At 57.2% G+C, this 14,973-nt stretch overlaps 1 protein-coding gene across 2 annotated transcripts in view; it reads left to right on the forward strand.

Moving 5' to 3' along the window:
• The first annotated feature begins 260 nt into the window (after positions 1 to 260).
• SLC12A3 (solute carrier family 12 member 3) overlaps positions 261 to 14,973 on the forward strand; it is a 39,185-nt gene continuing 24,472 nt past the window's right edge. The window contains exons 1-10 of one of the 2 annotated variants that reach the window (XM_032424324.1): positions 261 to 3,933; positions 4,377 to 4,523; positions 5,905 to 5,980; positions 6,697 to 6,792; positions 7,097 to 7,236; positions 7,608 to 7,718; positions 8,612 to 8,723; positions 8,923 to 9,053; positions 13,667 to 13,751; positions 14,701 to 14,855. In XM_032424324.1, coding sequence (XP_032280215.1) covers positions 3,661 to 3,933; positions 4,377 to 4,523; positions 5,905 to 5,980; positions 6,697 to 6,792; positions 7,097 to 7,236; positions 7,608 to 7,718; positions 8,612 to 8,723; positions 8,923 to 9,053; positions 13,667 to 13,751; positions 14,701 to 14,855 — 1,326 coding nt within the window. In that variant the 5' untranslated portion in view covers positions 261 to 3,660. The remainder of the gene's footprint in view (positions 3,934 to 4,376; positions 4,524 to 5,904; positions 5,981 to 6,696; positions 6,793 to 7,096; positions 7,237 to 7,607; positions 7,719 to 8,611; positions 8,724 to 8,922; positions 9,054 to 13,666; positions 13,752 to 14,700; positions 14,856 to 14,973) is intronic. The other variant, XM_032424325.1, reaches the window with a different exon arrangement.

Raw genomic sequence — 14,973 nt, forward strand, 5'->3', positions numbered from 1 at the left:
AGGCCTCTCCTAACTTTTTTTTTTAAAGCTTTGTTTTTTTTTTTAAAGATTTTTTATTTTTTTTTTGACAGAGAGAGACACAGCGAGAGAGGGAACACAAGCAGGGGGAGTGGGAGAGGGAGAAGCAGGCCTCCCACGGAGCAGGGAGCCCGATGCGGGGCTCGATCCCAGGACTCTGGGATCATGGCCCAAGCCGAAGGCAGACGCTTAACGACTGAGCCACCCAGGTGCCCCTAAAGCTTTGTTTTCTTAATAGCACTTATCACTAAATGTATTATAAGGATTGTTTGTTTATTTACTGTCTGTCTCCCCACTAGAATGTGAGCTCCAGGAGGGCAGGGTCTTTGTCTTGTTCTCCATAGTGCCTCCCTTGCGTAGCACAGGGCATGGTATGCAGTAGGCACTCAATAAATGTGTGTGAATGAAGAAACACCTCATATTTCCCCCCTTTCTTCCCTCCTCCCCTGATCCCCATGGCATTGTGTGCTCCAGACCTGGCCACACCTTGCCTTGCACTGACCCCATGCCCCAGAATCCCCTTCCTCTCCCAGGCAGCCCTCCCACCCCTCACCCCACCCCCAGCCAGTTGCCACGATCACCTTGCTGGCCTGTCTGCTAGGCGAGGCTGTGAATTCCAGTGCTGGTACACAGAAGGAGCCCAATAAATGCTTAAGTGGCTCTGTGCCCATGAAGACAGGAGGCTCTGAGATCCAGAGTTTGCAGCAGAACGCCCCCGCCCCCTGTCCTGACTCCATTTCAGCCCTGTGTCTGGGGTTTTCACTTCTAGGGAGTTTCCTGACCACTGAGTCCTTAGTTCCTTTTCCTGCCTCTGTTCTCCTTCCCCTGAGAAGCGGGAGACTCAAGGAGCCCTAAGGCTCTCAGCTGGGGGCTGACACTGGCCAGGTGGGTCATACCCGATACCTGTGCAGCTGTCGATCCCATTCTGCGGCCGAGGCTCATCCCAGGCAGGTGACTTGTTCGAAGTCACATGGAAACTGAAGCCTGAGATGTGAGCTTGAGACTCAATCTCAGGGTTTTGTTCGGGGTCTATTGGATTCTGAGTCCTGGCTCCTAGACCCGCAGGGCTCGGGGAGCCTTGTGGAAGCTGAAGTCCTGCAAGATGGGTATGGTGTCCAAGCCAGCACTGTGTCCCCCACCTGGAAGAGTGTCTCCGATTGGATGACATGCCATCCATGTGTAAGGATCCCCTTTCCTGGGGCTCTGTGCTTTGGGGCAAAGTATTCTGACAGTCTCTTCAGCTCTACATTGCTAAGCCCTTCAAGGGGTCCTGTTTAACTCCCACCTCACCCCAGAGAGATGAAGGGGGCAGGAAAGGTTTCTTAAAGTAGCAAATGTTCTCCCTCTGGGGCTGGAAAGGACCTTGGAGCTGACCCGGGCCTGGGTTTCATGGAGGTAGGAAGAAGTGACTTGCCCAAGGTCACCCGGCAAATCTGTGGCCCCTCTCTCTGTCTGTGGCCTCAGTGCTGCTGGAAACCAGCCCCCGCCCCTTCTGGCGCCATCCTCTCCTGAGATGTTAATCAGGAAATTTCCACAGTTGCTCCAGGGACAGGGTGTGTAGGATTGGTGGAAGGGGGTGTTGGGCCGCTGGACTTTTACCAGTCAAATGGCAGTTGAAAGGTGAGAGAATGATAAGATCTGCCCAGAGGCGCCATGCCAGGGAATGAGTAACCGGCCGGCCTCTCCCTGACCTGGCCTGAGTGGGGGCTGCAGCGAAGGTGGAAAAATGACCAGGAGTCCTCACCTCCTAGCCTTCGGCCCACTGGCCGGTGTGGGGGGTGCGGACACACTTCTCCAGAAGCTTTTCTGAGGGGGGGGCTAGAGATCCTCGTAAGGAGATAGGCAAGCCTGGGGCTCATTAAGAGGAGCCCAGAGAAGAGTCTTTTAAAAAATTAACTCATATGAAGAATTTATAAACTTTGCAAAAAGCTACACAGTGATCATAACCTTTTGGGTTTATCATCGAAGTCCTGTCATCCCTGGCTCCCCTCCATGTCTGGCTGAGCTGGTTGAAGGCCCAGGAGCTGCCCCTTGCAGCCCTGACTTGGGGTAATACTGTCAGCCAAGGGTTTCTATGGCAGCTGCTCTTTGCCCTCTTTGCTTCTGGCTCCCCTTCAGTATTCATTCAACAAACGTTTATTGAGTACCTACTCTGTGCTGTTCCAGTTGCTTGGGATTATCAGTGAACAAGATAGGCCCGGATTCCAGCTCCCGTGGGCTTGCCTTCTAGCAAGTTGGGCAAAATCTATGTCCGCCTTCCCAGATAAATGCACTTAGGTATAAAAACTTGTCCACGCTTGTGGGGGGCTCCACAAGCACCCTTATCTTGGAGCGTGACTCCCTAACACTGTTTGCTACTCCAACACAGTCCAAGCATTTCCACCTGCCCCCTTCTGCCTGGCCCTACAGTTGGGCACACCTGCCCTGGGCCCCTCTGGACCGGAGCGAGAGGGGACAGGCAGGCCCCTCTGTAAGTTCTCAGTCAACTAGGACTGATGTGCTATTGGAGGTCATGGAGTCCAGAGAACTCCAGGCATCTCAGCCCAAGTCTGAGAGGCGGGGCAAGGAGGGAGAGAAAATGTGTCCCTCCATGTCCCTCCTGAGGATGGCTGGCAAGCTCAGAAGCCTGGAGCTGGCGATGGCCTCCATCCATCCCTGGCCTCCAGAGAAGCAACTCATCCTCCAAGACTCTTGGTCAGGGGTCTGTCCCATCCCTGCTGTCCCCACCCTGACCCTCCTCTAGGAGCATCTCTCCCCTTGCTGCCCTCACTCCACAGCTGGGCTGGTCCGTTTCCATGTCCCTTTTCCCTACTCACTCGGCAGCACCATGAGCGCGAGCTCGCCTTCCCTCTGGTGGCACATCAGGCGTCCACCCCAGAATGGGCTGCAGTGAGTGTGCGGGCTGGGTACCCGGTTACCCTGCGGGCCACTGACCAGCCACAAGCCCCAGGGACTCGTCAGTCCACGGGGGGGGCGACAGAGCACACCTGGCACATGCTGAACTCTGGTTTGGGGGTGCTTGCTCATAATGGTTTCTATACTCCGAGACGTCTTTGGAAGGACATGCACAACCAGGAGTCAGAGGTCTAAGTAAGAAAAAACTAACCTTTTATATATACGTGTGTATCTTTTTAAATGCCATACCATTCATCTAGCCACAAATACTAAGAACCTAAAAAATAAAACTAAATACCATGTACAAAAATAAGAGGTTTTTGAACCTGCCTGGGGTGGGGCCTCAGGTCATTAGGCTGTCTCCAGGGTCCCTCATAAGGCTCCCAAGTGTCCCCTCTGGCGAGTACTCCTTCCTTGGGTCCTGCAGATGTCCTCCGCTCTCGGACTCAGAAGAACCTCCCGGGGACCCGGGGCTGGGCGTGTTTCCCCGTTTCCCGCCCTGTGTCTGGCGCTGGCCCAGCCCAGCCCTCCTGGTCCCAGGCAGGGCTGCTATCTCAGCGATCAAATGGTGGGCAGGACAGCGGTGGGCACGTGCTCCGCCTCCCACCCTGTCCGGGGACCCTGCTCGCCAGCTGAGGGCGGTTTGGACCAAACTCTCTGCCTCCTCCCTGCTGTGGGCCCAGCCTATAAAGCCCCCCAGCATGTCGCCGCTGACCCTGGCCCCCTCCCCTGCCACCCAGAGCCGCAATGGCAGAGCTGCCGGCGTCAGAGATGCCGGGGGACCCCGCGCTGTGCAGCGGGCGCTTCACCATCAGCACGCTGCTGGGGGGCGAGGAGCCCCCACCGCCCACTGCCTACGACAGCAGTCACCTGAGCCACGGCAGCACCTTCTACATGCGCACCTTCGGCTACAACACTGTCGACGTTGTGCCGGCCTATGAGCACTATGCCAACAGCGCCCTGCCAGGGGAGCCCCGAAAGGTCCGGCCCACGCTGGCCGATCTGCACTCCTTCCTCAAGGTAAGCACCAGCTCAAAGACTGGCCACTTCCCTGCCGTGTGGCCTTGACCCAGGAACCTCATTTCTCTGAATCTTGGCCCTGTCACCTGTGCCACGGGGACACACGAGTGTCTTCTTCGTGGGTTGAGAGGCCTGAATGAAAGGCAGGCATGGAAGCTGTAAAGCTCCGGACACATGCAGTAATGTTTACCATCCTGTTGTTGACTACCCAATCAAACAATCTTGGCCTCCCAGAGAGGTAATGAGCTCCCCGTCAGTGGAAGTACACAAACAGAGGCTGCACACACCTGAAAGAGAGAGGGAGGTGGGAATGTGGAAGGTCTGCAGCGGAGGGGAGGCTCACCGGGTTTGTTGCAGGGGAGGCTGGACTCTGAAGGGTGGAAGACGGGGAGCTGGATGGTCATGACGCCTGCCTGCGTGACCTGTGGCCTCTGGGCTCCCAGCAGGAAGGCAGCCACCTGCATGCCCTGGCCTTTGACAGCCGGCCCAGCCATGAAATGACCGACGGGCTGGTGGAAGACGAGCCAGGCACCAACAGTGAGAAGAACCCTGCGGAGCCTGTGCGCTTTGGCTGGGTCAAGGGGGTGATGGTGAGTAGGGTGAGGATGGGATGTCCGGGAACAGAAATGGGGAGACAGAGCTCCATCCAGGTGCAGCTGACTTTCAGGTTTTAATGGCCAGGGTAGACCCAAGGCTCAGCCTGGGCCTCAGTTTCCCCATCTGCAGAGTGACTTCCAGTTTTCCTTGGTTTTGTGCTTCTCAACCCCCATTTGCTCCCCAGGTTGATACCTCACCCTGGGCAAGATCTCTGGATACTCACGTGTCCTGTGGCAGTGAACAAGTTATTTAACCTGTCTGTGCCTCAGTTTCTTCATCTGTGAAAAGATGAGCATTATGAGTTAATAGACGTGAATGGCTTGGATCAATGCCTACCTTGGGATTATTAGAAGAAACTGTCCTCACCCACAGCCACCAGGGGGCAGCACTAAACACACAAATCCACGAGCCTGTTTTTGTCATTCTCGGTGATGGGAAGGGGGAGGTTTCCTGTAGTGTAGAGCACCAGTGAGTCTTCAAACAACAAAAAAAATCAAATGAACTTGGCTTTGGAAGGCATCGTGGGACTTTTCAGAGGGGATCGCATGAGATTTAGAAGAAGGCTTTGGTCCTGCTCTGGGAGGGTGGCGGGGGGAGCGGGGAGGTGCAGTGGAGGGAGGCCTGGGTTCTGACCTTACTCTGCCAAATGCCTGCTGGCTGTGCCTCTGTTTCTCCATCTGAACTGTGAGCTCCCCTCCACCCTAGCAGCTCGTTTATGGAGTATGGATCTTCCTCCCGGGCTGTGGTGCCCAGAGCCTGGCATGGCCCCATTCGGTGTCTCGGAGCACACAGAGGGCCACCTTGTAAATACCACAAGCTCCTGCCCAACCCCAAGAACTTGGCTGGGGCCAAAGACCACATCAGCACCCATACCTCCCTGGAATTCAGTCTCAGCTGTAGCCTCTGGCTTTGCTTTAAATTTGGAAGCTGAAGTCACAGCAACCCGAGCGCTGTTTCTCCTTGCATGTTGGGCATTGGCTCAGCTGCTATTCGCTGAGCTCCTCCTAGATGCCAGGCCCTGGGCTGACAGCTGGCCACTGGGGCCATGGTTGGCGCTGGCAGACATAGGATCCTGGGCTTGGGGCCGGGTGACAGGTGATAATGCTTGCAGCCCATCCTCAGACCCCAGTGGAAGGGCAGAAAAGTGGGTGGGAGGGGCAGGTGAATCTCTGGGTACCCCTCCCGTCCCTGCCCCAAAGAGCTAGAGGGGCATTGAAGTAGGAACCCAGTGAAGTGAGCAGAGCCAAGAAAGGAGCCAGCTGTCCCCTAGGCCAAAATGCCCGATGCCATGCCATGACTGGGGACAGGGACTTGTGTGTTTGACTTTGGGGTATCGGCCCACCCGGGTGGCCTCCAACCCCTCTCTCTTCCCAGATCCGTTGCATGCTCAATATCTGGGGTGTGATCCTCTACCTACGGCTCCCCTGGATTACAGGCCAGGCAGGCATTGGTGAGTGCCATCTCTGGGGGGAAGGAGGAGGGTGTGCCTGAGACCTGCTCCTCCCAGGCCTCAGTCCTGAACTTGGCCTGCAGAGACCACAGGCTTCTGCAGTGACAGAGGTCAGGGAAGTGTGGCAGAGGAGTCTGGACATGGAGTTATCCGGCCTGAGGACTCTCCCTGGCTCTCTTTGCCCTCAGTAGGTCACTTAACCTCTTGGAGTCAATCTCTACTGCACAGCATCCAGGTTAAGAACCTGTGCTCTGGACAGACACCAAGGTTCAGAAGCTAGCCCTGATGCATGTGAACTTGGACAGGTTTCTTAACTTCTCTGAGCCTCGGTTTCCTCATCAGTAAAAAGGGGGTGATAGCTGTCCCTACCTCCCAGACCTATTGTGGGGTTTCTATGATACATGTAAAACAGCATAGGATTTAGCACCCAAAGGTGTTCAAGTGGTGATTATTTTTTATTACTAAAGGAGGGTGCCTTCCCTTCCATAACAAATGATCCTTTATATAGTGGCTCATCAGCTCCCTGGCTGTTCAGAATATACCAAGAGGGAGACAGAGACCCATTTTTCAGATGAGAAAACCAAGGCTCAGAGAAGGGAGGTGACTTAGGTGGTATGTTGAACCAGTCGGCTGACTCAGGTTCCTCGCATGGCTCCTCACCTGGGAAATGCCCCCGCTGAGTTTTATGGTGATCACATCCCCACCCACCCCCACAGTCCTGACCTGGATCATCATCCTGCTCTCCGTCACTGTGACCTCCATCACCGGCCTCTCCATCTCGGCCATCTCCACCAACGGCAAGGTCAAGTCAGGTGGGCCCCACCCCACACCCAAGGCCCTCCCCTTTCCTGTTGCTCCCCCAGTCTTTACCCTGGGAATGGGTCTCTGAGCCACTCCCCACCCACCCCATCCCCACCAAAATGGGGATGCCCCAGGCTGCTCCCTCTGGTTCCAGGTGAAGGCTTTGGGTCCCCCACGATGGCCTCAGTTTTACCCTGTGCTGTGGGCCCAGGGGAGGGGGGATCCCATGGTTACCCTCTCACAGCCTCAGATTCTGCCTGTCCCAAGCCCACCCCAGCCAGCTGGTTTCATAGCTCCTGGCTCTGTCCCCAATAGGTGGCACCTACTTCCTCATCTCCCGGAGCCTCGGCCCAGAGCTCGGGGGCTCCATCGGCCTCATTTTTGCTTTTGCCAATGCCGTGGGTGTGGCCATGCATACCGTGGGCTTCGCAGAGACCGTGCGGGACCTGCTCCAGGTAAAGCCACAGGGAGCCCGGGCAGCCTCCCTCGCTCTCCCCGACCCCGTCTAGGCCAGGCCTTCCTGCCCCTCTGCCCGATTTTACCCTTCAGGGGCCACGGCCACAGTCTGACCGCTGTGGGTGACCGTGATGATCTCAAATAAAGACCATTCCCAGAAGTCCCCTTCAGGGCCGCATGTTGCCTTTGGAGCTCAACTGTCCAGGCCGGCACGGCAGCCACTCTAGGGGCTCTGTTGCCAGGGAAGGGGGTTGTGTTTCTGTTTAACCGTGAGAGGACACCCATACTGGAGGTGAATCAAGTTGGAGGAGTCTGGGGGGGCGGGGGTGTTCAGAGGGCAGCGTGCAGCCTGGCCTGTCCCCCTCCCCAGGAGTATGGCACACCTATCGTGGACCCCATCAATGACATCCGCATCATCGGCGTGGTCACCGTCACCGTGCTGCTGGCCATCTCCCTGGCTGGCATGGAGTGGGAGGCCAAGGTGAGGAGGGGAGGTCGGGAGTGATCAGGTGGAGAAGCGGGAGTCGTGAGGCCTGGGTCCCAGGCCTGGTTCTGCCTCTTCTTGGTGTATTAACTGGGCTTCTTGTTCTGCGGCTGTGACAGAGAGACCCTAAAGAACGGGACCTCTCTCCTGTAACCGTCTAGGTGTGTGTGGCTCCCGGGGCCCAGGCACCCAGCCCGCTCCATCCTATGGGGCCTTCATGCACCTGCTCCACGGCGGCCACAGTCCAATCAGCAGGGAGGGGAGAAGGCCTTTTTCTTTTCCTTTTCGGGCCCTGTCCGGAAGTTGCATCCATCCCATCAGCCCGAACTTGGTCTCGTGGCCACACCTCAGGGGCAGGCAGGGCAGGGAAATGGGTCCTCATGCGAGCCCGTATCCAGCCAAAATTCAGAGGCTTAGCACTGTGGAAGGAGGGCCGAAGAAACATGGGGCGTCAGCAGGCAGACTTGGCAGATCTGGCCCCTGCCCCCCGCCCCCGCCTCTCCTCTCTCCCCCTCACTCTGGCCTCCAGCTCCGCCAGCCTCCTTCCTCGCTGTCCCCAGCTTGTGCCCCTGATCAGTCTGCAGCTCGCTCCTCCACCTCCTTTAGATCCCTTGAAGACACCGTCGTAGACCACTCTGCTAACGTAGCCCCCACACAGCCCCCAACACACCCTTGTTCTTACTCTAGAGTCGTGTCCCGTATTTATCAGCAAGACAAGAGCCTTGCTATATCGCCAACTCCTAGAACGGGGCCTGCAGCATAATGGGTGGCGGATGAATGAATGAATGAATGAATGGGGGAGGGAGGGACTCTGGGCAGGTTCTGTCCTGCTGGGGCTCCCTGAGCAGGCGGGGCCAGGCCATCTGACCTCTAGGGTCCTTTACACCCAGGCCCAGGTGCTCTTCTTCCTCGTCATCATGGTCTCCTTTGCCAACTACTTGGTGGGGACGCTGATTCCCCCATCTGAGGACAAGGCCTCCAAAGGCTTCTTCAGCTACCGGGGTACGTGCAGGTTGGGGGCCCTGTCCATGGCTCCGGGGACAGGTACAGTCTGCCCACCCATCTGGCCCATTCTGTGGGCACCGGAAGGAGGGGACCCCGAACTGCCAGGCCTGGAAGCTGCCAGAGAGGAGGAGCCTCCTGCCTGCCTGGCTGGGCCCAGCCTTCTGGGTGGCCCTGATTCAGGCTTTGGTCTTCCCAGCGGACATTTTTGTCCAGAACTTGGTGCCTGACTGGCGGGGCGTGGAAGGCAGCTTCTTCGGAATGTTCTCCATCTTCTTCCCCTCGGCCACAGGCATCCTGGCAGGGGCCAACATCTCCGGGGACCTCAAGGTGAGCAGGATGCCTGCCCTCCTGCCTCCTGGCCCTGTCCTACCAGGATCTCCCACTGGGCACTGAGCTGGGCACTGAGACGGCGGGGCCAGAGCTTCTAAAATCCAGTCCAGTCCAACTCAACTCAATCGCAGCCAATCCAAACCAACTCCGTTCACCCCACTCAATTCCGAGGTTGTTGATTGACACCAGCTCTGTTCTAGGCCTGGAGGACCACCCTAAAATGGGCGGAGCTCCTCCGTAGTTCCCAGGACTCTCAGCCTAAGGGGGAAGACCGAGCCAGCTTGACCTTCCAAAGCTCAGACTGGTTCATGCACATCTTTACTGGGCTGGCATCCTCCCAGGGCTCCCCACTGTCTTGATGCGGGCCATCTCCTCTGCTCAGAGTTTGGGGCTCCGGCCCACGGTCGTCATTCCCGTGTCCCCTGCCCCAGCCCTGAGGATCAGCGGCTTTCCCTGTGTTGCCTGTTCCTCCTCTGTGTCTTTGTCTCTGCTGTGCTCTCTCCCTGGGAGGTCCAACCCTTGTTTCTTTACCTTGAGATGTTCTGTTCCTCTTTCAAATAACACCTCCATCTTTAAATCTCTCCCAGCCCTCTGTCAGAGTCCTGGCTCCCCTAGCCGAATGACGTCAGGCCATTTACGTGTCTCTTCCCCCTTCCGGTTCTCTTTATCTGGAGAACTGAGGCCTACCTCTATGTCCCCATTCCCAGCTAAGAGTCAGACACGTACTACGTGCTCAGTACACATTTGTTGAGTGAATAATGGTGAAATGTATTGACTGGGAGGTTTAGAGCAGAATACAAAGTGGGGAAGAAGGAGAGACGGACGTCAGCAGAGGCTCCAGCAGAACTGGATGGAGGTGGGGCCGGAGCGAAGGGGCTGGTGGTGTCTTTGCCGAGGCAGGATCAAGGAGATAGATGGGGTGCAAGTGGGGTGAGTGGTGAAAACCCGGCTCGGTGCTGGGAACCCTTCCCTCCCAGCCTCTGGTCCCACCTGAAAGATGCTCCTTGATGCATTTTCTTAAATGAATGAAGAACGGTGCTTTGGAGACAGTCTCCACCCGGCCTGGCTCTAACTGGGGGTGCCCGGGTGGTGCACAGCATGGCCTGGAAATCGCAGAGTGGCCATGTTTGCCCAGCTCCTCCCCCTTCTCTGGGGAGCGGCCAGCAGAGGCCTGGTCTGCCTGCCTGCCCAGAGGTCCCTGCAGAGGTCAGTCTTGTGCTTAGACAGCCCGGTTCTCCTGCCAGCCCTGCCACAGACTAGCGATTTATCCAGACGCTTCGTCCAGCCTCTCAGGTTACCAGCCAGCGCGGTGTGCAGGTGTCAGGGCTAGGCAGCTGTCCCGGAGCTGGGGGTGGGGAGTAGGGGTCCACCTTTGCTCTGTCCTGAATGCCCTCAAGCCCTCAAGGGGCGCTTCTCTCTTGGGTCCAGCCCTCTGCCCATTCTGCGAGACAGTGTGCTGTCAAACAGCTGCTGAAGAGCAGCTCCCATTCATGGAGACTTTATGCAAGTCCCTGAAAACCTCTCTGGGCTTCAGCTTTGCCAACTATAAGATAGGACTCATAGCACCCCCTCCTGCTTCCCAGAGCAGGGAATAAGGATTCCACATGCTGATTTATGTGAAGCGCTTGGAAAAGTGCCCAGCACGAAGGACGTACGAAGGGCTGGTTGTCAAGGTCATGGTCATTTTTCCCAGAACGAGGCTGCAGGGGGCCTCGTTCTTTCCAAACATGACCCTGGGTGGGGGGTGCAGCTGTGAGGGCTCGTCACCCCCACTTCAGAGAGGAGCAAACCAAGCTCAGAGAGGGCTGGGCGTTGCCCAGGGCCAGACAGCAGAGGGGCTGGAGGGCAAATTTCTAGAGCAAAGAGGCCTCAAATTCATCATAAAGTAATCATTCAAGAATATTTTCTGAGCATCTGCTTTGTGCCAGTGTGTCTTGTGGATACAGCAGTAAACAAAGAACAAAGACACAAATCCGTGCCCTCATGCAGCTGACATTCTGGTGAGAAAGAGAGACAATCAACCCATAAGTAAGTAGGATGTGACATTCCCCAACCCCTTAGCTCTCACAGAGCAATCTCGTGAACATCACCCTGTGCTATGGCCAAGGAAACCTTTACTAGCTTAATTTTCTTTTTCTTTTTTTTTTTTTTTTAAGATTTTATTTATTTATTTGACAGAGAGAGAGATAGCGAGAGCAGGAACACAAGCAGGGGGAGTGGGAGAGGGAGAAGCAGGCTTCTTGCCGAGCAGGGAGCCCGATGTGGGACTCGATCCCAGGACCCTGAGATCATGACCTGAGCCGAAGGCAGACGCTTAACGACTGAGCCACCCAGGCACCCTACTAGCTTAATTTTCTGATGGGGAGGCTGAGGCTCAGAGACAAGGGACTTCCTAGTGACTGATGTGGGGTCTGTGCCGTGCCTGGGGTGGTCCCAGGGTGCGTCCCTGAGCACGACACAGCCCCCGCTCCTAACTGCTCACATTTATGGTGTACTACGTTGATTCTCATCTCACGGATTGGGGCTGGGGGCATCACTGAGGCTCAGAGAGGTTAAAGGGCTTGTCCCAGCTCACACAGCTGGGGGGAGATGCTGAGATGTGGATCCAGATGCGTCTGACTTGTAAGCCAGGCACAGAGATTTCAGGCCAAGATGTAGGGGCTGGATGGAGGCCTGGAGTAGCCACGTCCCAGGGCCTCTGTAACAAACGACCACAAGCCCTGTGGCTTAAAACAACAGACATTTATTCTTGCACAGCTCTGGAAGCCAAAGTCCAACAAAACAAAGGTGTCAAGGGCCATGCTCCCTGTAAAGGCTCTCGGGGAGAATCCTTCCTCTCCTCTCCCAGCTTCTGGCGGCTCCGACAGTCTTTAGCCTTCCTTGGCTTGGAGCTGCGTCTCTGCAGTCTCTGCCGCTATCTTCCCATGGCCTCCTTCCCTCTGTGTGTCCTTGCCTCTTCTTACAGGAACACTCGTCATGGGATTTAAGGCCCGCCTAACCGGGTAGGACCTCAGCTTAACTAATTACATTTTGCAAAGACCCTATTTCCAAATAAGGTCATATTCTGAGGTTCTGGGTGAACACGAATTTTTGGAGCCACCATCCAACCCACTAGAGGTGGGATGGGAGGTTGAGCCAGCCTGCTGGCCTAGGGACCAGGGACTCTGTGTGCTTGACCTGGTCGGGCCATCCTGGTACCCAGAGCAGGGCTGGCAGGGCCCCCCCAGGAGAGACCTCAGCAGACCTGGAAGCTCCAGAGCCCCCAGGCCCCCTCCAGCTCTGCACCTCTGCTTCCACTTGGCTCTGCCCTACCGCTCCCTTCCTCCCAGCCCTGGCCTTCAGAGCCACCCCAGTCGTCGCCTCCGCCATGAGGCCTTCCGTGGTTCCTGCAGTGTCTCCCTTCCCCCACCTTGTTCTCCAGCACACTCCAGTCCGCCCCATGACAGGGGCCATCTGCCCCGTGTCGGCAGGATCCTGCCTATACCTCCTTCCCTGGGGCCCAGGGTCCTCCAGGGTGGGGGTCGGGGCTTGCTCATCACTGAGCGACCATCGGTTCCAACTCAGGCTCCCGAGTGTTTGAGGCAGAGAAGTGGGTCGTTGCCAGCCCGGTTTGGACCTGCCTGTAACAATGTCATGGTCCCTCCCAGCTCTGTCATTTGTGGTTCTACCGGCCAGTTGTGCAGGACGGCCCAGTAAAAGCTGGGAGTTTGCTTCCCAGTCCTGTGGCCTGCCCCTGGGGTTGGGGTCTACACCTGGCAGGGAACCTGCTGGAAAAATCCCGGCTTGTGTTACTCCACTTGGGACCAGCCCCCAGTGGCCCGAGGCTGTGGACCTCGGTGTGGTAGGAACGAGCCGCCCCTGGCTCAGCCAGCTGGGCCCTCTGCACAGCTTCCTGGCCTCAGTTTCCCCACCAGCTGGGTGGGGACACTCTGGCCTCTTTACAGGAAGTTATATACGAGGAAGGGTCTGGAAGAGTGGAACACGTGATGTGCACGTGTGAAGATTTGCTATTTCTGTTAGGAAAATGCCAGCAGAGAGTTTTTCCTTGGAGGGGAGAGAGTTTGGGGCTTGTCTGTATATTAATGGCTGCAGAAGCACTCAGACCAGTTGGTGCATAATGGTGATTAACTCGCAGCGCGCTGCCTGTGAGCCGGGCCCTGGTCTAGGAGCTTGGTGTGGATTAAGTCACTTAGCCGGCATCCCTGTGAGGCTGGAGGGGCTGAGGCGTAAAAGAGCATGCCCACCACCCAGCCAGTCACCTGGAAGTGAGCGCAACCAGGCTGACTCCAGAGCCCCCCACTTCAGGGCCCCCAGAGCCTGCGTTGGCCAGTGTCCTCGGGAACCAGGCATGGAGCTGGTTGGAGCTTCTCTCCGTGCCTCAGGCTCCCAGGGCCTGGATGTGTTCTCAGCCCCATGATCTTGCTTATGTCCCATCCTGCTCTTCGGGTTGCAATCGCAAGGGTTCTTCCTCTCTGGGCCCTGGGGAAGGGGGCTCTGAGAGGGGGCCGGGTCGGGGGGTCACTGGCCCACCCCCGGCCTCGGACAAGGGCAGGGCCTGGAAGGAGGCCCAGAGGCTGCCTGATGCCCTCCCTCCCTCCGCCTCCCCCCAGGACCCTGCTGTAGCCATCCCCAAGGGAACGCTCATGGCCATTTTCTGGACCACTGTCTCCTACCTGGCCATCTCGGCCACAATTGGTGAGTAGCTGCCCAGGACCACTGAAGGGGTTTCAGGGTGCTTCACTCTCCAATGGGGAGAGCTGGGCCAGGAGCACATGGCCACCTCAGGAAGTGGAACCTCAAACCTTATTTTGGGGGGCCAGTGATGGTGACCAGAACATCTTCATGGGAGGTGGTAGTTTGTGGTGGGGATGGGGGTGGTCAGACCAGGCTCTTCTGGTCCCTTCAAACCTGAAGTTACAGATGCAAGGGTGGGAAAATGCTAGAGGACAAATTGTACTCTGACCCGACGACTAACAATAATAACAATAACGATGATGGTGGTGGTTGAAGATGATACTAGCCCTTGACTCAACCATAGGCCCAGCCCTTCACGTGCCTCATCACATTTAATCCGGGCACTGCCTTTCCCACCATTTTACAGAGGAGAAAACCAGGGCTCAGAGAGGTTAAGGGACCTGCCCAAGGTCACACAGCCACTGAGTGGTGGAGCCAGGCTTTGAACCCAGGCCTGGGCTGTTGACACTTGCCTCTCACGGAGGTCCTCACAGGTGCTCCCATTAACCACCCTGTGAGGCAGGCTGTTCACAGATGGCCAAGGGACACGGCCCAGGGCGCAGCCAGTCTGGCCTCTGCTTTGAGGAGGACACGGGCGGGGGTGGGGGGGTGGGAGGGACCTTAACAAGCCACTTCACGTTGCTGGGCCTCTGTAGAATGACAATGACAACAAAGGCAATGGTGATGCTTGCTTCCCGGGGTTGTTACCCGTCCTTAGCGTTGTGCCTGGCACATTTGTTACTATTGTTATTATTATTACTTATGCTTACATGCTGAAGAGAGAGCTGGCCTCGCAGCAGCTTCTCGCCCTCTGCAGGAGTGACCCGTGTCTGGGGGTGGGAGGAGAGGAGGGAGGAGGGAGGAGGGAGGGGAGGGAGGGAGGCCTCCCCAAGCCCTGCTCCCTCTTCAGGCTCCTGCGTGGTTCGGGATGCCTCCGGGGCCCTGAATGACACGGTGACCCCCGGCTCGGGCGCCTGTGAGGGGCTGGCCTGCGGCTACGGCTGGAACTTCACCGAGTGCGTCCGCCAGGGCAGCTGCCGCTATGGCCTCATCAACTACTACCAGGTGCGTGCGGCCCCTGCCGGGAAGGCCACCCCAGACCGGGGCTGGAACAGGCCGGGACGCACTTGGGCCCCAGGCTTGGGGGGAAGAGGTTCAGGCTCAGGTGGGGGCCCCGGGGCCC

Source organism: Phoca vitulina, unplaced genomic scaffold (genome assembly GCF_004348235.1).
Source record: "Phoca vitulina isolate PV1807 unplaced genomic scaffold, GSC_HSeal_1.0 scaffold30, whole genome shotgun sequence".
Classification (NCBI taxonomy): domain Eukaryota; kingdom Metazoa; phylum Chordata; class Mammalia; order Carnivora; family Phocidae; genus Phoca; species Phoca vitulina.